Below are 21,264 nucleotides of genomic sequence, written 5' to 3'. Positions count from 1 at the left end.
AAATATCCGTGCTGGAACGTCCTTGGCCTAGCCAGTGGTTGCTGGAGTGGGATGGGTGCCCCCCAAAATCCGGGCTGCAGTTGTGTGGGTTTGTGTGCCGGGAATGCTGCGTTCCCATGAGAACGGCGGTGCGGTCTGCCTCGCTGCTGGGGAGAGGGCGTTGGAATCGTGCGAAGGTGGGGAAGCCGAAGGTGTTTCGGCACGGGGCAGGGCACGGCCGCGTGATGCAATCTGTGGTGGAAAGGAATGGGGAGACCTGGGGTTTGTTTCTGCCTCTGCTCTGGGTTTGCTCGCTCGGTTTGGGTGAGCTGCTCCCCTGAGCAGCCCGGAGGGTGTAAGGACGCCTTAAAACCGGCTGATAAAGCTCTGCAGATGTTCTGCAGCTGGGCTGGGTTGGGTGAGATAGGGCTGGGAGGGCAATAAGGGCTGTTACTGACCCCGGCCCCGAGGGGGGGTCCGAGTGGGCTGTTCCTCGGCTCTGTAACAGAAGCTGTGTGCTGCGGGCCGTGTCAGTTTCTGTTTATAAAGCTGAAACTTCTGTTTATTAAACAGTTCAGCTCAAAAAAACCCAACAAACAATGAGACTGGAGCTGCTCCTGTCCCAACAGGGACACAGAGCCCGGCAGAGGCACAGCGCCGTGTGGGCCTGTTTGCCCGCTGGCTGGCGGGGCTCTGCGGGGTTCGGTGCTTTAGTAACTTAAAACATACGGCTGGCCCCGCTGCCAGCGCTTTATCGGGGCAGGGCAGGGCTGCGCCCCGTGCAGCTTGCAGACCCCGTGGTGTTTTGGGGGGGGTGCGGGTTCCCAGGCTGGTGTGGATGGTGCTGTGGTGAAGCAGAGCCTTCCAGGTGGCTCCCGTGAAGCCCTGTGGGCTCCTCTCGTGGGTTTGCATGGCAACTGAGCCCGATTTGGTGATCTGAGCCAGCTGCGTGGAGGTGAATGTTTGTCTTGAACCTGATTTCAAAACCCTGGAAGGAGGATTCGCATCTCTGACCTGGCTGGGCAGAAAGGAGGGCTGCGCTCCTGTAAGGAGCCGCATCGTGTTGGAAGCTGTCAGAATTCCCTGCTGAAACTGGGCTGCTGGGGATGGGCCATAGCGGAGCGGATGCAGCCAGCTGTGTTTTTTAAGCATGTGAGGTCAAGTGAAATGGAGAAATTTTTGTCTTCCATTTTCTGCTGGCGGAGGCAGGATTGAGCCCTGGCGCTCACTCCCTGCAGTGAACAGGATGGAGCGTCCCATCTGGGGTGTTGTGGAGCTCACCGCTGTGTGGTGTTCCTGCTGTGGTGGCTTTTAATGTGTGTGAGCAGGAGCGGCCCTGCCCCAGGACACCCCCTGGGATCGCCCTTTCTCCTGCCTCAATACAGCAAGAACCTCTTCCCCCCTAAAAAACCCACCCAGCGCTGATGGGCTGTGGGAAGGGCGATGCTGCGGCGGGTCAGACGCTGGCTCCTGCCTGTGGGTGAGAGCAGCCGGTTTGCTGTGGCCTCTCCTCCTCAGCGCTGCTGAGGTACCAGACCTTGAATAAGTAACACTTCTCCCTGCGCATCTGAAGCTGCGGTGGGACGGAGCCCGCAGCGAACAAAGCCTTGCTATTTGGGTGTAACTGTGTTTCGAGCTGAAGCTGGTGGCATTTGCGTCTTTGTTCTCTGTATTTTTTCCTGGCCTTACCCAAGGAGCAGAGGCAGAACGTGTTCTCATGGCCTTTCATGTCTTGGATGCAAAATTGCATCCTGGTTCCTCGCCCGGGCGGGCAGTGGGTGCACAGGGCAGAGCAGCGGGTCCCTGCCCTCGTGCTGTGCCCAAAGTGAGGAAAGCCACTGGATCCTTGCTGGGGCTGGCAGCGTGGTGCATGGGCAGAGGCTCCTCTTTTGGAGCGGGAGGGATGCGCTGAGCCGTTCCCAGGAGCACCATGAGTCTCCTGCCTGGCCAGCTGTTGTTTGGCAAGGGTGGAAGGGCTGGTGCTGGTGTAACCAGGGGTGAAAGTCTTTTGGGTGGAGCTGCGGAAATCACGCAGCTGGGACCGGTGCTGAGAAGGTCCTGAGGTGCTGGAGGGGCTGTGTTGTCTTCAGAAAAGCTGTGGACTTGAGGCTGCGACCATGGCTCGGAAACGGGTAGGGTGCCAGGCTCTGCCTGTCTCGGGCAGGACCTCGCCGCGTGCCTGGCTGCTGCTTTGCCTTCCGCCCCGCTGCTCTGTCCACAGAGCGGCTTGCTGCCGGGGGAGCTTGTCACAGAAAGCCCCTTCTGCTCGTCCCCGCTCAGGGGGAGGGGGCGAGGGGCTGCTCTGGACCCGCTCGGCCCCTGGCACTTGCGGGGCTGGGGGGATGCTCGCTCCATCGCTGCTCTTGCTGTGGCTTGGCACCGCTTCTGTGGTCCCTCTGCATTTTGCTGTGATCATCAGGACCCTGCTGCCTGCCAGTCATTAACCGTGCTGCCCTAATGCCCACAGCACCCGAATTGCAGGGTCTGGGGGATGCTGCTGTGCGGGACCCGCTCTTTCTCCTCCCTGCAGGTGTTGCCCATCTGCATCTCCTGCCATCACTTCTCCACTCCCGGGAGAAGTGGCCTTGCACGAGCGCTGCCTTGCTGGTGTCAGCACCACTGTCTGATGTCGCACGTAAATAGATCTGAAAGGCAGCAGATGGATTTTCTGGGGCTTGGTGGAATTGCACCCTTCAGGCCGATTATGGACGGGAGCCCTGGGCACGTGCTGCCCACCGTGGCGCATGGAGACAGACTGCAGCACGCAGCAGATGAGTTGGTTCAGGACAAGCAGCCTTGTCTGCAGGCTGTACATTTCTTGTTGGTTGTTTTTTTTTTATTTGCAGATAGCAGCTCTGTTGACCTTGAGTGGAGCTTGCAGGGGAGTAAATAAATGCTAGCTAATTGCGCATTGGGCTCGTTTGTCGCTTATAACCTTGGCGGGTGCAGTGTGTCTGGCCAGCGTGACCCAGATCAGAGCAGGAGCCCTGTAAGAAAGCTCGATGCTGCTTCAGGAGTTTCCCAGCATCCTGGGGAGGGGTGTCACAGCTCTGTGATCTTCAGGGCCACCCCATTGCTGGGACGGGTGCTGAGCGGCATTGCCAGCAATACCACCCCTCCTCCTCCTCGGGAGGAAGGTCTGTGCAGGGAGGAGGTGGCCCAGCGGAGCCAGCTCTGCAGCTGCTAGCAGGGAATCCGGAGGCGGTTTCCCTGTGCCCGGCTCCTGTGCGTGTCCTGGATCTGCCCCGTTTCCGTCACAGCCCAGCCTGGTGCGATTTACCCCCCTGCCCAGCCGGCATCGGCTCCTCCTGGCTCTCCACGCCGTGCCGACACCGTGAGCTCCTTTCAGTCTCTGCCAGTCACCGATCCCGGCGAAGGAGCCGGGCAGTGGCAGGACAATGGTCCCCATTCAGCGCTGCCCAGAGCTGGATCCCAGCAGGGACGGGTCCATCTCCTGCTCCCGGCGCTGGGTTTCCTTATCTCTGCTGGCCCCTAGCACAGACCTGGGGTGAACGCACAGATCGGGCTGTTTCTTTTGTAGATCAGCATGGGGTAGCTGGTGTGGTGGGGAGCACCCTCAAAGGCAGCGCAGCCACCCGATGCGTGGGTGCTCAGTGCCTCCCTGTGTACCCCCCCACTCCACCCTGCCCTGGGTATGGGGGAAGAAAGACACCCCCCCCCCCCCCAGGTCAAGGGAATGAGGGGGTGCAAGGTGGTTTGCTTGGTGGGACAGATTGTGTTGTCCCTCTAAGGGACAGAACCAGGCAGCAGGGTTTCTGGTGCTCGGGGGGCAACAAAGCAGCCTCTGAAAGCTCCTGTCTGAGCAGAGCGGGTGGTCCCGGGTGGGCTGGGCAGAGCTGTCCTGTGGGGTGGAATGGACCATCACCATCATCACCTTGGGCAACAGGCACTCCATCCTGGGAGTCCCCCAAAGCTGCGCTGCGCCCTTCTGCCCCATCACCAATGGCTGGAAGTGACCAAACTTGCACCCTGCGGCAAGACCGAAGCTGCTGGAGAGCGTGGGGGAGCTGGTGGTCCTTGAGTCCAGCTCCTGCTGCCCCGAGAAGTCCCTGGGTTTCTGCTCAGCTGTCCTTCTCCTTTCCAGGTTGTGCAGCGCATCAAAGCCGTGGAGTCGGAGACCCGCTTGCTCGTGGTGGACAAGGAGACGGACGAGTACCTGTGCAGCTTGCGCCTGACGTGCACGGAGGAGATGGTGCACAGCGGGATCCTGCTGAACTCCGGCGTCTCGCCCACCAAGTCGGTGGGCAGCGACAACGGGGAGGTCTGGAAGCCGCAGCTGGATCTGAGCGGGGGAAGCCTCCAGCGGCACTCGCACAGCTTCTCCTCGCACAGCAGCAGGAAGGTGAGCGCAGAGCTGGGCACGGAGCCGGGGAGCGGGTGCAGCCACCCTGGGAGCACCTCCTTATATGAGCACGGTTTGCTTCCCGTCAGAGAAAAACCTTCAGTACGTGGCTGTCGGCTTTGGGGACCCTGCTGTGTCCCAAAGCAGTGGGTGAGCTGCCCCTTGGCATCCGCTCTTGCCCGAAGCAGTGTTGGCTGCTGGGGGCTGCGCTGTGCTCTCCCCTCCCGTGCTCCTGGAGGGTCTTGTGAGCCCTGGGAGCTGCTGGGGGCTGGGACAGAGCCGGGGGCTGGTGGGGGTGTTGTCAGCCCTGGAGACTAGAGACCCAGCCCGGGTCTCGTGCCCCTGCGGGAAGGGGGACGCGGCAAAGCTGGAGCTTATGAATGAGCTGCTCTCCGCTCTGTTGTTTGCAAGAGGGAGGGAACATCTGGGGCAAGTGTGTTCTCAGCTTTTTGCTGAAATAGGAAGGAAATTAGCTGCTTTTCAAGTGGCCTGAGTCTGGACTGCGATTCTGCAGTAAGTGCCTTTTATTGGTAAACTCCTTTCCAAAAAGGAAAGAATTTGGGGTGGAAAACGTCCAGTTTCCATGGCCGCCTCGCTGCTGGGGCTGGGCTGGCGGAGACGGCGCAGGCTTGCGCTCGGCAGATAGCAGGGTTCGGCCCCGGCGCTGCCCTTGCTCGGGGCGTGAACGTGGCAGGAGCCGTGCGGGTGTCGTGTGGTCGAGCTGGTGACTGTCACCTCTCTGCAGCCGTCTGTCCCCTTTCCTTCCATGTCCCCACCGTGCTGCTGGGCAGGGAGCACTGGTGCTCAGCAGCCTCCTCCAGCGCGGAGCTGCCGTGGGCGCACTCCTCTTCCTCCTCCTCCTCCCTGGGAGCTTGCAGGGGCTGCGGTGTATCTGCCCCCTCGGAGGTGGGGTGGTGGCTGGAAACTGGCCCCAAAATGGCTCTGGGGGTGCTGGGAGGATGAAGGTGGGGAAGTTGGGAAAGTTTTGTGTCCTCGTGAGCCTCCATGGAGTGGGAGCTGAGGAAACTCCCCCAGGCAGATCAGAGGCGATGCTTGGGAGGAGGCAGGAGGCGCGTGCATCTCTGGGGATAAGGAGGGGGTCTCGCCTCGGTCCTTCCTGCAGAGCTGCTGGCGTCTCGCAGAGGTTTTGCTGTGCTGGGAGGAGCCCACCTCTTCTGGGGCTGGCAGGGACAGGGTTGAGGGCAGTATTTTTTAACTTACTGCATGATTTGAAGGTCTGTGCCATGCGGTGATGGGTGCCTTTCCCCTGGGGGTCGGTGCTGTGAGGGGCTGGTCCCCCCCCGGGGTGGCTGGTGGGAGAGGAGCCGTTCCCGGGGCGGCTGGGCATGGCCGGGGGTGGCTTTCCAAGCTGGGGATTTCCTCTCCTGTCTCTGTTTCGTTTGCTGGGTGCAATCCAACAGCGTGCGCTGACGGGAAGTCAGGCGAGGGGAACAGGACGGTCCCTTCCGGCCTTTGGATTTTGGCTCCTCCAAGGAGAGGGTGGGACAGGGAGAGCCGGGCAAGGCTGGGGTGCGAGGGGGGGGGAAGTGCCCACACTTTCCTTGGAGGGGCTGCGGGGCTTGGCTGGGGGCTTCACCTGGGGCACTTGGTGCTCGCTGTGCTGGAGCTGGTGTTGGGCAGTGCCGGAGCTGGACGGAGGGAACCGGCGCTGGGGCTGATCCCCGCTGCGTGGGGTTGGGAGTGGGCGGCGCTGAGCGTGTCGGGTGTTTGCAGGGGCTCAGCTCAGCGGCCGGTTTGCTCCTGCCTCTGTGGGCGGCAGCTCTTTGAAGAGCTGGGTGCTGCAGGCTTTCCTGGCCAAGGTCACTTCTCCATGCCGGGACCCTGAGTGACCCTGCTATGAGCTCGGGGTGGCCGGAGCAGCAGGACTTGCGTCCTGCGCCTGTGCCCTGCAGTCCCGCTCACTTCAAGGCAGTAAGAGCTGCCCCAGGCTCTTGGGCTGGGTGATGTCGTCCGCCTGGTAGGTCCCAAAACAGCCGGAGGCCAGGGGAGCAATGGTGCACCCTTGTTCCTGCAGCGCTCAGCCCTCCAGAGCCGTGTCGCTGCGGAGAGCTGCCGTAGGTGGGGAGGTCAACGCGCACCCTCGGCAGAGACCCGGTGTCCGGGACCTCGTGCTCCAGGAACCGCGGTAATGCTTGTAAATAATTCAGCACGTATTTAAAATCAGGCTGCCTGCCCCGGGAGTGGGGTCGGCGCGGCAGGGCTGGCTGCCAGCAGCTGTGACCGTCACCGCGCTGCCATCCCCGGCGTCCTGTCCCAAACACGCTGTGATGGCTGTCCGGCTGGTTTCTGCTTTTCCGTGGGGCTCTGGCTCTCCTCTGCCCAGCATCGAGTCTCCAGGGGTTTGGGAGACAGTGAGGAGGGCATGGGGCTCTCGGCGTGACAGGGGCTGCTCTGGGTGCCTCGGGTGCTTGGTGCTGAGCCACTTTTATTGCGAAGGTGCCTTTGGGACAGCGGTGTGAGCCGTCGGTGGCTGTTAATTAAATACCTGGGCAAACGGCGTGTAAAAGGCAGGCGTGCCGTGGGGCTGGGCTGGTGCTGAGCGGTGCTGCTGGCCATCCCGGAGGGGTTTGTGGTGCGGAGGCAGCGTGGCCCGGGGCTGCAGCTCGCCTGTCCCCGCTCCTGCTACACAGTGGGATGGCTGTGCTGGTACTGGGACCCCCATTACGGCCACCATGTTAGCGATGTCCTTGGGACTGGGTGCCTCACTGCTTTCTCCAGGTGTGTTTGTAGGAGAAACAAAACAGTAAAGCCACAGAGACACGTCCGGGGTGATGCCGTTCTCCTCCATCGCTGCTCTGGTCTCACCAAAGCACAACTGCGGGGGGTGGGTGTGCAAAGGGACCTTTACACCCGGTGTTTATCTCTTGTGAAACAAACCCTTGTCTTGTCGCTGCTGGATTCAAGCAGCCTGTTGGGTCTGGGAGCCCTAATGGAGGGGAATTAGCAGCTGGTGGTTAATTAGCCTCTACTCAGGAAGGGATGGTGTCACCTTAGCGTTGCTGCTGGTGAGAGCCTGGGGCAGGAGGAGAGTGGGTGTCCCTCTGCTGACGTGGGGGGCTTTGGCCATGCCTTTGCTGTGACAGCGAGCGGGCGCTGAGCCTCCTGCGCACCCCCGGCCCGCACTCGAGGAGCTGCCGCGCCTGGAGACAGCCGTGCCGTTTTCTGGAGGAGGATGGACCAGCGCCTGTCAGGACCCGCAGGTGCGGGGCCGGCGCTGACATCGAGGCAGTAAATATTTACACTTCTGTTTGGGTCAGGAATAAGAACTTTTTCCTGTGGCAGATAAAACTCCGCGTTGCAACATCTTCAGCCGCCAGCTTTTTGCTGGAGCGCTGGAAGGGGAGTAACTCGGGACAGATGTTTTTGGAGAAATTTGCCAAGTCAGTTGAGGCCCAAAATTTAGGGCTTGTAGAATAACCACAAAGATGTAGTAAAACCTAACATGAGCAGAAATGTCTGCAGTAATTAAGCGATTAAAAAAAAATTCTAGAATAAGTGCGTGGTTTAAATTAAAGCGCTTCCCTGCAGCATCCTGCGCTCCCTGGGCCCCGGCGGCAGGCTCGGACCTGTGGGTGAGGGCGATGGCGGGGGGACAGCACCACTTCTCCCGCTGCAGCCTGCGTGAGGTTCCCGCTGTGCAGGCAGAGGTTTGGGGAAACCCTCCAGGACGGAGCCCGCGGAGCTGTGCCCGTGTCCCTGCAGCATTCCCTGCCCTTCCCACAGCAGATGTTTTTGAGGGTGCCGCGGGGCTGAAACGGTGATGCCAAAACGAAGCCGTGTGCGTGCTCCAGGGATGCATCACTGTGTGCTCTGCACTCCTGTGCTTAAAAAAAAACACTTTGCAAAGCCATTGCTGCACCCGCACCGCGGAGCTGCACCAGCGCTGCTGGGAGCTCCGGTTGCTGCCCCGCTGCGCCTGGCTGAGGGCGCGGGGTGGGAGCGCGGCTTCCCACGTCCCTGCTGAGGAAGAGGAAGGGAAGATGCCTGCAGGGAGCTGGGAAGCAGGACAGTGGGCACAGAGACCTCCTGCCTCCCTGTGAAGGGCAGGATCGCAGCGGGCGCTGGGCTACACGGGGGTGGCGAGGGGTCCGGTTACTGCGGGAGCTTTGCTGAGGAGCCGCAGCAAAGCCGGGTTTGCTTTTGGGATTAGCGCTTCAATCCAGTCCCAGAGGCAGCAGGTGGGCTGGCGTGCGGCGGAGCTGCGGGGAAGCCGGCGGCCCTGTTCCAGCGCTGACCCCGCTGCATTATTGATGGCGGCGTGGCCGGCATCGTGTGTCGCGGGGCTGGGCAGAGTCGGCACTGTGGGTGCGGGTGGGCGCTGGAGCAGCTCCAGCTTGCAGCGTCTTGGGGACGGAGACTGGGGCACGTGGCAGCCGGAGGAGCCCTCTCCAGGGATGGCGGTGGGACGCTTTCCCCTCGCCTGACGGTGCGGTGATGCTGCACTTTGGGCTTTGCTCAGAGGAGCATGGAGTGTTCTGCTTTCCTGGGAGCTCCTTTCCCGTGCAGGCAGGAATAGCCTCATGGATAAAAATTCCTGGTTTTTCGGACCGTTGGTCCCTCTGACAGCCCGGTGACTTGGCGCTTGGTTAGAGGGAGCAGGACCAGACCTGTTTTTGCAGAGCCCCCATTTGCGTGAGCGTTGGGGTGTTTCGGGAGCTGGTTGAGCTCAGCCCCTCACGGTGCAGAGGTGATGGGGAGCAGGGGGGTCTGCGCCGCTCAAGGGGTGGCTGGCTGGGGGCTCTGCATCCCATAGTCCCACACTGGGGCTGGCCCCACCCAGTCCCATCCTCTTGCACTTCGGCAGTCTGTTAACTTCTGACTTGGGTTTGGTGGGGTTTGGTATCGGTTTGGGTATCAGCACTGCTGTCTGCAGCGGGGTTTGCTGGAGGCTCGGCCCGGGTTGTGCGGAGCCCGCGGGGAGCGGCGTGCGCTGGGTATTGCCGCAGCACTCGGAGGAGGTGCTGGCAGGGATCCGAGCCCAGACCTGCCGGATGCAATCCCGATCCGAGATGGAACTCTTACCCGGGGTGTTGGAAGGTGAAGAAAACAGCGTGGTGTTCCGTGCTGGAGCATGGCAGGGTCAGCCCTAGCTCCCGACCCCCAGGTCCCACACACTCGCATCCTCCCAGTGCTGCGGGAAGGGAGTTTGGATGCAAAATGCTTCCTTTCCTGTGGCTGTGTCCCGTCACCCAAAATGCGGAGGAGCTGTGGGTGGGCTGTGGGGACAGAGGCAGGGGGCTGAGTGGGTGTCCGCCGGGCTCGGTGTGGGCAGCAGGTCCCGCGGAGGAGCTCGGCTGGGGGGTTATTTTTGTGCTGGGGCAGCGCAGGAAGCCCCTCCCGGGGAGGAGAGCATCCACCCCGCGGCAGAAACTTCCTCTGCCGCGATATTTTTAGTGAAACACGAAGTGAGTGGAAGGGAGCGGGAGGCAGGAGGCAGATTAGCATCGGGAGGAGCTGCACCCTGCCAGGAGCCTTTGTTCCCGGGGCCACGTGCTCCCAAGGGACACTTGGCACTGTGAGGGGGCAGTGGGGTCACCCCTGGGACCTGCCACCTCCCTGGGACAGGGGCTGTTCGCATCCTGGCCCCTCGCCTGGCTGCGGAGCGGTGATGCTGCTGGCACCCAGAGATGCCGCGTGTGGTCCAGCTGGTGACGTTCCCTTCTGCATCCTTGAGTAATCAAAAGCTTTCCCTCAAAGGTGATTTGAACACTGATATGGAATGGGAGCCGGTCAAAACGCAGCTTGCTCTGGCGCAGCTGGTCCCGGCCCCCTCAGCTCGCAGGGATGCGTGAGCAGCTTGCTTTAATAACGGCCCTGCTTGAGTGGGCTCCCTGCCAGCTGTTTAATGGTTCTGTTCAATAGTGAAAATATTAAATGGTTTCAAATAAATTAAAAAATCTTCTGGCAGAAGCAGGGCCTTCTGCGTGTGCCCTGGCAGCTGCACAGAGCCTCTGCCGTGACTTTGCTCCATCACTTGGAGTTTCTCTGGGCTGGCTGGGCTCAGGGTCCTGTTGTGGTGGAGGAAACCTGAAAACAGTCTTGGGTTCTTTTTCCTCATTCTCTATTTATTCCAAAGACCTAAATTAGTTGTTGAGGATGGGGCACGCCACACCTTTCCAGCTCTTTATCCAGGACCGTCCCTGGCGCCGCTGTGCGGCGTGGCTGGATAAAACCCCTCCGGGCGTTTGGCCCCGGAGCTGGTGATGCTGTGGGTCTGGGTGGATCCCACCTCCTCCTGCCCGGGCGGGGGGCTGCTCCCACCCAGGGAGAAGGTGGTGGCGTTACGGCATTGCTCGTGGGCGGTGAAACACATGGAGCAATGGGTGCTGCTGTGCGTGCGCTGACTTATGGTGTGGATTCCCGACCCGGAGAGGGCTGGGGCGGCCAGCCCGGCACACCCGGCTTCCAAATGAGGTTTTAAAGAGCTGCTTTCGGTCCAGAAGGCAGCATCCCCGTACTGGTGGCAGCCCTACCAGCACGTGAGTGCGATGTGACAGCCGTGGCATCGCCGCTGCGTTCCATCTGCGCCCTTCGGTTGGGGAGATGGGAGCTGCGAGGTGGAGCGAGTTACCCTGCGCTGTAGGAGAACTTGGTGCATAACCTGAACTCTGAATCGAGCCGTGTTCGGCTCCCAGTCCTCGCCTGCATCTCCAAGTACAGAGATTTTACAGGCAGTGCTCTTGGGAGACTCCAGTTTGGGCTATGAGAGAGAGAAAATTAAACTCTTAATCAGCAGAGGGTTTCTCCAGATCCACAGGTTTCCATAAATAAGGAATTGAAACCCAAGTTGTCGACATAATTACTTCTGGCAAGATCCATATCGTAATTTAATTTCATTATGGCTTTTGCCTGCGCTCCTGAGTGTTCTGGATCCACTGCTGTGTGCGTTTAAACCATCACCAGACTTGGTGCTGGGTTTTGTGGGCTGAGTGTCTCTGTTCCCACTGAAGCCCTGCGAGAGTTGGTTAGCAGGGACGAGAAGCTGGTGGTAGGTGTCTGTTAGCTGGGATTCCATGAAAGCCAACAGGAAAAGTAGTTTTATGAGCAAGGGGAAGGTAAGAAAGACTATCGTCTGTAGGTACCGGTGCATGGGGCTGCTTTGTGGGCATCTCGGGCTCTGACTGCCTGGCCAGTGATGGGCAGTGGGTTTTTCCTTCGCTGGGGTCTCCAGCGCCGGCGCTGAGCTGTCCCCTGGTCTGCTCCACAGCCGGGGATGCTCCAGAAAGGAGCAGGGCAGGGAGCAGCAGTGAGGTGGTGTCCGGATGCGGCCCCGGGCCCCTCCATCGCTGTCTGCCGCAAGCGCGGTTAAGCGATGCTCGCCGCCTGCGTGGACCCGGCCGGAGCCCCGCTGCTCGCCCCGTGCCGTGGTGTGATCAAACCCTCTTACGGACTTACAGCGACTAATCCCGTTACAGAAACGAGCGGCACAGAAAGCGGCGGGAGGGCTAATCCCTCTGCTCCTGCCTTGGTGGGCAGCTCTTCCCACAGCCCTCCGGTCGGGGCCGTGTCACCCGGCTGGACTGGGATGCTCTGCCGTGGGGCAGGTCTCCGGCGGCTCTTCCCAAATCCCAACAGCTCCCGCCTTGCTGTACCTGTAGCCACTGTGGCTGACGCGGGGCCGGCTCGTTCACAGCGGGCTGGCAGTCCCTCGTGAGCGGCCAAAGGCCATCCCAGGCAAATCAGTTAATTCTGGCCCTGCAGTTGTTCATGGTTAGCAGGATTTAATTAAGACAAGCCCTAATTAGTTCTAAGCAGGGTGAATAGTCTGCTTTGCCTGGAAGAGTTCCCTACTCTTGTCTGGCAGCTGTCAATGAGCGCAGGGCTCCCTCCGACATTGTGGGGCCAAGTCCTTCCTGGGGATGGGGTACGTGGGACACCCCGCCTGGAGAGGAATGTCGGGATAAAAACCGCCTCGTGCCGCTTCTTGAGGTGGCGGCTGAGTTTTGCCAGGCGCCTGGGACCCATCTTTTGGTTTTACAAGCGCTGTACCGGGGCCGTTCCTGGGATGGCCGATTTCCCTGCGGCTTTCTGGTCCTCTCCAGCCCTTCCCGCGGGCACGGCTCGCAGCGTGCTCAGAGCATGTCCCGCAGCGTGCTCGGAGCGTGTCCCACACTGTGCGCTCGCCATCGCCCGGGCTTTATCAGCGGGAGCAGCCGGAGCCTGGTGCTGGCTCTGGGGGTTATCATGGGGGCTCTGCGTTGGAAATCTAAATTGTCCTGGACCACCGCTGCGCGGGGCTTTGGCAGCACTGCCTCTGACCCTCTTTATCTGCCCCAGCACCCCGGTGCTGTTTGGCTGCCCCGGCCGGAGATAACCGGCAGCCCCGCGGCTCGGAAGGTGCTCAGCTCCTCACAGCTTTTGGCGAGCAAGGGCTGTTTTCTGTCACGGTCTCGTTTTTAAGGAGCTGGGTTTAAAACGTTGTTTCTGAGCTGAGCATCACAGCAGCACGGGCTGAGCGAGCCCTGACGCTCCCCGATTGCATCAGGTCCCGCTTCACCCCTGTGTTTTCCAGCAATGTTGCGGGATGGGGCTGGTGCCGGCATTCTGTAACGGTGGCTGTGGAAGGAGGGCTGAGCTGTGGGGAGGGCGTTTAGGAGAGCCCCGGGCAGAGCCGGAGGCTTTGGGTGCTGCCCGTGGATCAGCTCCATGCGCAAATTCTGTGCAAAAGCTTTGAGTTGTGGGTTTTTGGGAGGAGTGGGTATTCACAAGTCATGCTGAGGGCCGGGAGTGAGGCCCCTCACTCCTACTTTACGGAAAATTGCACCCCTGGATGTTTTATTGCAGGGCTCTGAAATACAAAAGGCCTCACATCTGGTTAACCCCAGCGCGGGTGCCACAGTGCTGGCTTTACTTTCGTTACAAGGAATGCGGAGGATGTTTGGAGCCCTCCCCCTGCCCCGTTTCCTCCAGCGAGCCGTGCTGCCCGGCCAAGACAAATATTGGTAGTAAACTATTGAACTTCCCTGGTCCCGGTGCTCCCCGGCGCTCACAGAGCAGCGCCTGTTCTCCCCGCTTCCCTGGGCAGGGGCCGGGCTGGGGGGACGCGGATGCGTCCCTGTGCTGGGGACAGCCGGGGTGGCGAAACGCTGCTGTGCGGCGACGGGGGCTGGCGAGCGTGTGGCACGATCCGCGGAGCCGAAGCGCCCGTGGGGCCGCACCCAGCTCATCCTGCCCAGCATCCATCCCCACCTGGGGCTTGGTGGTGGAGATGGGGAGAAGATCAGCTCTGAAGGACCAGTCCCATGGCTTGCACGGTCGTAGATTCAGATCAGATATTAGGAAAAAATTTTTTACAGTGAGGGCAGTGGCACACTGGTCCAGGTTGCCCAGAGAGGTGGTGGATGCCCCATCCCTGGAAACATTCCAGGCCAGGTTGGACGGGGCTCTGAGCAACCTGATGTGGTTGGAGATGTCCCTGCTCCTGGCAGGGGGGTTGGGCTGGATGGGCTTTGAAGGTCCCTTCCAACCCAAACCATCCTGTGATTCTAAGACCATGTCCTCACTGGCCCGTGGTGCAGGACACAGGCTTCCCCGTCCCACGTTAGATGTCTGTCCTAACAGCCGACTTTCTGCAGGGTTGTGGGTTATTTAGTGACCTGCAGGGGACTGTACCCTGTCCGCAAAAATCAGGCTTTCGGGGAAGCTCTCAGTGAGTTCGAGCAGGTTGGTGCTGTTGGCTGTGGGTCGCTGTGTTTGGTACGTGGTCCTGCCGTGGTGTCCCACCGTAACGGGGTGTACGGGGGTCTCTGGGGAGGGAGCAGTGCTCCCCGCGGTGCCCGGTGCGTTGCACGAGGCCCCGGTGCTCCCTGGCACGTTGCATGAGAGCCCCCGTGGTCTCCGGGGCATTTCCCTCGGCATCGGCGGTGCCAAGCTGGCCGCTGTGGGAGCGCAAAGCTGGTGCGACTGGATTCCTGCGAATGACCCGGGGTTGCTAAACATGATGGATGGGGCCAGCACTGATGAATTATTTGGTGGTTGCTCAGGGCTTGGCCTTGGGGAGAGGCTGAGGAGTCCAAAGGGCGGGTCGATACGGTGTGGTCAGCGGTTTTGTGGTTTTCTGGCCGGAGCCCCCGGCTGCAAGTGAGCTGAGGTGCAAGGTGTGCTGTGGGCCAGAGGCTCCATTTGGGATCCATCACCTGCCCTTGGAGCAGTGCTGAGGGCACCGAGATGTGCCGTTGTGGGTGGCAGCTGTGCCTCCAGCCTGGGGTGCTGCGGAGCGGGACACATCTCTTCCCTGGGGACCGCGAGCTCCCCGCTGCGGCACAGCGCCTGCCGAGGGAGGTGCTGTGGGATCCGGGAAGCTTGTTCCCAGTGTCTCCCTCTGCCTTCCCATCGCCCGCAGCAATCCCTCCCCTTGCCCTGGGGGGTTCGTGGCGAGCGTGGGAAGGACTTTTCCCCGTGTTCCAGCCGCTCGAGCTGTGGTTCGAGGTCTGCACAGAGCGACCCGTGCTCCTTGCCTCCTTTCCTTCCTTCCCACTGGGAAACAGATCCCACTAGATCTGGTGAGATCCAGAATGGAGATTTCCTGTTTCTCCTCTTGGACAAATCCCAGTCTGCCAGGGCCTGCACCATCCCAGAGCCGATCCCTCCGGAGCAGGGGAGATTGCCGGCATCCTGGCTGCGCGTTCCCTTGGCAGATCGTGCTGGAAAAGTCGTCTCTCTTAACGAAAACACATGCACGTGGCGGTTTCGGTCTCCTCCATCCTCCCTCCTTCCCTGTCTCTCCCTGGGCCGGGCCAGCTGCTCCCTGCTCCCAGCCAAGCCTGTGCTGCTGTTCCTGGCTCCAGCCCTGCCCGGGGGAGAGCGTGGGTGCCTTCGCTCTGAGTCTGCTCGAACGCCAGCAAACGGGTGGAAAAAAAAAAAAAAAAAAAAGCTGTGGCTGAGAAATTCCCCAGCTGTGGGATTGCTGAGGAATGGCAGGGACAGCTTGGCTGGAGGCGTCGCTGCTGGGGGGATCAGATGGACCCCACGGAGCCAGACCGGGCTGGCGTCTGTGCGGCAGCCAGCTGTGCCCATCGGGGACCCTGGCCTAGGGCTGTCCCCGCCGGGGACGAATGATCCTCGCCAGGACACGGCCCCGGCCGCAGCCCCGCTCCTCAGAGGCTCCTTTGTGCTCAGGGATTTCCATAATGCCGTTGCCGGAGATTTCGGAGAGGGGCAAATCCAGGCTTACCCCCTTGCCCAGGGGATCAGCGGCTAAGGTCAAGCTCTTATTTCTTTGGCAGCAGATTTTTTAAAGGTGACACACTGATGGGAGGCCGTAAGCAAAATGATTTTTCCCGTCGCCCTGCTCCGCTGCGGGGTGCCCGGGGCGGGTGGGAGCTGTGCCGTCCCGGGGGGGCAGCCCAGCCTGGCACGCGCTGTCACCGCGGGCGGGAGATCAGGCGTCCTCCCCACCCTTCACATCCTTCCTCCTCTTGTTTGCTCCTACCCGGCAGTTTCTCGGGATAATAACTTTTTGTCGTGCCTGGGGCTGTGGCCGAGGTCCAGCTCTGGGGCAGGGTGCTGGCACGGCTGCCCCGCTCTTTCACTGGGGGGTTTGCACCCTGGAAGGGACCGGGTTGGGGTGCAGGGGCTCGGGGTAGACTGGACACCCTTTCTTTGTGCCGATCCTGCAGTGCCAGGGGACAGCGAAGGACCTCGTTAATTTTTTTCTGATTGCTTTTGCGTTGCCGTGGAAAGGGCTGCTGGGGGCTGCGGGTCACCGGTGAGGAGGCACGCTGTCCCCTCTGCTGTGTCTGAAACGGCTGCGGGGCTCAGGGTGGGCGGCCCTGGGGACTGCCGGGCTCCGTACCCGCCATTGGCAGTCTGCGGGCATCATCCTTCCCCTCTGCGGCTGGAAGGAGCCATCCCGCGGGTGCAGGATTTCCATCACACGGCCAATCCTCCTCCTCACAGGGGCTGCTGTCAGCCTGTGACCGAGGGCAGAGTGGAGACCCGGCACCACCCCGGCCGGCGCGGTGCTGCCGTCCGCCGCAGCAGGGCTTGAGACTCACCCACCAAAAATATCCAAATTCCCATATCAGCTGCGGCTTGGCTGCGGGTCCTGCTGAGTACCCACGGCTGGACGCTTTCCACCGCTAATTGGAACGGCTGTGCCGTCTGCGAGCTCGCCTGCCGTCCTCGCTCGCTGCCTTTGTGCCGCGCGTCGGCAGAGAAAGCGGCGGGATGCGTCCAAAGGGCGCTGGGCGTGTGTGCATGCCGCTGCGGCCCCCGCGCAGAGAGCCCCTCACGCTGGCGTGAGGATGCTGGGGCAGCAGTGCTGCAGCCTTTGGGGACAACAGCACACACCGCCATGTCTTTGGCCCTTTAAAAAAAAAAAAAGATTTTATTTTTTTTAATGCTTCTATCACTCAAACCCAGCTGGAGCAATTTAAATAATTGGAGCAATTTGCATAATGGCAGCAGTTTTATCAAGCTGCCAAAGGCCAGACCTGGTGTCCGGGGCTGGCAGCCCACGCGGGCGGGTGAGGTGCCTGCGGGTTTGGGGCGGTGGTGACGCGAAGCTTTGACACCGGGGCGAGGGATGGTGGCACCGTGGCACGGTTCGCGCCGGCTGTCAGGAGCCTGCAGCACCCCTCCTCTCCTCCTGGTCATACTTAAGATAACTCAGCTCGTTTCGGGGTGATTACAGCCTCTGACAAAAACTGTTTTGTGGCAGCTGAGCCGTGTTTGAGCCTCTCCTTTCCCCTCGGGGCAGGGACTGGAGCTGCCGCAGTGTCCGCTCATCCCCGGGGAGCACCCAGAACTTTCTCCCGGCTGTTGCGATGTGGAGGCGGCCGCCGCTGCCCGGGAGATGCTGTGAGGCCGCGAGTGTCAGCAGGCTGTCGGGTCTGTATGGGGAGAACGAAGTGAGGTTTTTCTCTTTTGACGGCTGGTGTTGGAGCCAAAACACCTCCTCAGCTAACGGGGCAGGCGGTAATTAGAGTTGTGGCTGTATAAAAATGGAAGCAGGTTATTTACCAAGTTGGTCCTGTCCAAGGATTTATTCCTGGCCTGGCTGGTGGAAAATTTCTAAATTGCCCCCCTTCTGCAGGTGCTGGGGGGGGGGGGTCTCACCAGCCGGGGCACCTCTGGGTGCTGGACCCGCCACCTTTCTCCCCAAATCTGGCTGCGCCCGGGTGCCTCGTCCCGTGCTGGGCTGTTGGTGGGACCGCGGCGCAGCTCTGCGAGGAAGGGGAACATCTGCTTGTGTTTCGGTGGGCCTGGCGTCCCACCAGCGCCTCTCCCCTTCCCCCCTCTTTTATTTATAGCGTTTCACCAACATCTGGAGTTTGAGCCGACGCGGCGCTGGCTGACTGCGAGCCGGGGAATGGAGCTGGGGGAAACGTGTGCGGCCGGGGAGGGAGGGAGGGAGGGAGCCCCCGAGCCCTTCCCAGCAGCGTGTGGGGGGCCGCAGCATCGTGGCGTGGAGCTGAGGACCATCCGGGGCGTTGGGAAGCCCCGGGAGCATCCTCGCTCTGATTTTCCCAGCGCTGGGTGGTGGGAGAGCAGCCGTCTCCTTGCCCCCCGCGCAGCCCTGGGGGTGCTCTGCCTCCCCCCTCGCAGCGCTGCCGGCCGGTCCCGCTTTCTGGCTGGGTTTCCAGGCTCCTTTGACATTTGCCATCAGCAGTCAGCCCCGTGTCCCCCCGCGAAGTGTCACCAAGGTCCCCCCAGCCCCGGGGGACGCAGGGCTACAATAGTCCCCTTTCTGGTGCTGCTTTAATGGGAAAACTTGAGTCATTCCTGGGGGAAGGGGAACGAAATCCAGCCCCGCTCTCGCAGGCGGCGGATCCCTGGCACGGCACTGGACGGAGGCAGTTAATCCCGGCTGTGGCACGAGCCCAGAGCCTCTCCCATTCTCATGGCGGGCAGGGCTGCGGGCAGTGCCGGCAGCCATGGCGAGGGCTCCCGCTTCTCCTCGCTTCTCCCTGCTTTCCTCGTCTTCGGAGCGTGAAAGGCAGGAGGTTTTCACAGGGGGGAAGTGCGGCACCCCCTCCCCTTCCCAGATCAGGGCAATAAGCGTCTGCTTAAAGTTAAGTGCATCCCTAAATCCCAGCGCAGGCAGCAGCCTTTGAGCTTCCAACAGAATCATAGGAATAATAGCGGCAATTAAAGCTCGCCCGAGGCTCAGCTCAGCTCCCGGCGTAACCGTTACAGCCAAGGGAGGGTGCCCGTGGCAGGGCCGGGTGTAAATGGGCCCCTTGTTCTGGAGGCGCTGCGGCCGCTTTCCTGCGCGGCTTTCTCCCCCTGCTCCGCTCCTGTCCGGCTCCCAGCATCGCCCCTCGCTGCTGGTGCTTGGGTTTTGGTCAGGATCCCGCGCTGAGGAGCTGCCTTTCGCCTCTGCAACCCCCAAAGGCAGCCCGGCGTCCCTCCCCAGCATCCCTCGGCGCTCGCCGCCTGCAGAGAAGCCAAAGCACAGGGGATGGAGCGGTCCTGGCTGGAGGTGCGGCAGCGGGGATGGACACGGAGGCCCTGAGCGGTGTCCCGTGTCCCCTCGGGACATCCCGGTGTCCCGAGGTGGCTGCAAAGCAGGATGGGAGCCCAGTGTCCCCCAGCCCCGGCGGGCTCTGCCGGTGGAGGTTTTCTTTGCAGGCAAGCAAAGGAGCCATTTTCTGACCGAAACCACATGCGGAGGGAGAGGAAACGCCACGGGAGCTAACTTAAAAGAAAATATGTTAACAATGTAAATGAGGCAGGAATGCTCCTGCCTGTGTTTTCTCCATCTCAGCCGAGCAGAGACGGAAAGGCTCGGTGTGTCGCGGGGTGATCCGGAGCCTGGAGCGCGTCCAGGCGCTGCGATTCCGAGCAGCGGTGATAGCCGTTTGGTTGCCCCCAGGAAATGGCAAAGGCCAGCGAGCTGGGCCGTGGAGAGATGGAGCTGGTGCGGGAGCGGCCCCAAAAGCGCCGGGGGGTGCGGGGCGCTGCGGGCGAGGTGGTCCCAGGCAGGATTGAGCCGATTAGGTGGTGAGCCCTGATCTCCGGTGATGACGCACAGTGACGGAGCCGAGGTGGCCGTCACGCTGTGGCAGATGAGCCCAGCTCAATTTGAGCAAATCCCCGTGCCAGGGACGCCGAGCGGGGCCGGAGCTCCTGCTCCCATCGCGGCACTGCTGTGGGACGCTGTGCATTTCCCAGCTGTGCTGAGAGCATCCCTTCGGCCTCGGAGGGGTTCAGGGGCGAACCTCCTTGCTGAGGTGCACGGCAGCATCATGGCTTCGACGTGTTGGTCTGCAGGAGCCGCGCCGTCCCGCAGCGCGCTGATGGTACCCACCGGCCTCGGCCGCTAGACTAGCTCCGTGTGCGTTTGTGCTCAGTCCTGGGAGAGCTGGGTGTCCCTGCTGGCACCGGTGTTTGATTCCTGGAATAACCCCCTGAAGCATGACCTTTCAAGGTGTTTTAGCCCATCGCGGGGGGCTGAGGGGATGGTGAGGGTCCTGGAACCCCGTGCAGCCGCGGTCAGCCACTGCCGGCTTCGAGCATCCCGGGCAGGGTGGGACCCACGGCCGTTCTGGCTGGGTCATCCGGGGCTGGGCAGGAGCTCACCGAGCCGGTGGTGAGTTTGCGTCGCGCTGGAAAGCGTGAGCTGAAAGCCCTTTTCCTCCCCAGCCCTGCTCAAAGGCAGGCTGCAGGCGAGGGGTTGGTATGGATTCGGTGGGGGAGTACGGGGGCAGCCCCGTCCCCAGAGTCGGAGCTTGGGGGCCGGGTCAGTGGGGTGGCGAACGTGTCTGACAACGATGGCCTCGCGGTGTTGGGCTGGGGCTGGTGTTTGGGCACTGGAACCAGGGAGGGACTTTTTGAGGTCCCCAGTGAGATGGGGGGTGGCCCTGGGGGTCCCTGGTGAGCCAAGGGGTGTCCTTGGTGAGATGTGGGGTGGCCCTGGGCGTCCCCGCTGAGATGGGGGGTGTCCCTGGGGGTCCCTCGCTCCCAACAGCAGCACTGGAAACCGTAATGGAAAAAAAATCAGACGCTACAAGAGTTGCAATGAGATTGCGAGAGCTGGCAACACCCAGCCAGGGTTGGGTTTTTTTTTTTAAATTGAAAGCCTTTCATTGTTATTTAACGTCTTGTTTGTGCATTTTTAAATGGACCGGCTCGGACAGCGTTTCCGAAGCCTTTTTCCTTCTAGAAAGCCGAGGATTTGCCCGCAGGGGCAGCTCCGGCGGCAGTGCGGCTCATCGCCAAGCAGCGTTTGCGTGCGCGGACGCGCGCGTACCTGCGGGTGGGCACGGGGCCGCGCGTGGAGGTGGAGGGGCCAGGCTGTGCCGTTGATTCTTAAGCCATTTCATGAAATTAGTGGCCACTGGTGGCATTTGGATACCTAGTACAAAAAAATTGCTTTTTCTTGCAGGTTTTTTTTTTGTGTGTGCAATTTCTTTTGCATGCAAATAGACAAAAAAGACAGGTAACTTTGGTTGCTTTTGCGTATACGTGTGAATCTCATTTACCCAAACTGGCTTTTATGTTCCCTGCGTGCGAAGGGGCGGCGAGGCCTCCTCCCGAGCAATCCCGCGGCGTTTCTGCGGGGGTGAGCGTCGGTGGGTTTCCGGGGAGCCCAGATAACAGCCAGCGCTCCGGGGAACGCTGCGTCGCAGGGCTTGGGTTTCACAAAGGCAAAATCCCCTCCCCGGGAGCTTAGGGGATATCTTCCCAGAACACAACCAGGGAGACGTTGGCACCCGTTGGAAAGAAAAATAAATAATGGAGCTGGCAAGAGCTGCGGCAGCTCCGTGTCGGCAGCGCACGTAAGTGCAAAGGGCTGGAGCGTGTGCTCGGCCCCGGGTGAAGCGAGGGGAGCGTCGGCGTTTGCTTAATCCCAGAGAGGGGCTTTGCGGGGTTGTGGTCCAAGACCTTTTTTTTCCAGCGGCTGAGGATTGCGTTAGTGGGGAGGTTTAAGAGCCCAGCGAAAGCCCCGGATCATC

The 21,264-nt window shown here is 61.3% G+C and overlaps 1 protein-coding gene across 1 annotated transcript in view; it reads left to right on the top strand.

The window, feature by feature from the left end:
• Positions 1 to 21,264, top strand: part of NHERF2 (NHERF family PDZ scaffold protein 2) — a 36,544-nt gene that overhangs the window by 425 nt on the left and 14,855 nt on the right. The window contains exon 2 of the mRNA XM_086759307.1: positions 4,085 to 4,342. Coding sequence (XP_086615433.1) covers positions 4,085 to 4,342 — 258 coding nt within the window. The remainder of the gene's footprint in view (positions 1 to 4,084; positions 4,343 to 21,264) is intronic.

Source organism: Chlamydotis macqueenii, chromosome 15, assembly GCF_036417535.1.
Source record: "Chlamydotis macqueenii isolate bChlMac1 chromosome 15, bChlMac1.mat, whole genome shotgun sequence".
NCBI lineage: Eukaryota > Metazoa > Chordata > Aves > Otidiformes > Otididae > Chlamydotis > Chlamydotis macqueenii.
Note: the sequence above shows the minus strand (reverse complement) of the source record. Positions and strands in the feature narration are given on the sequence as shown.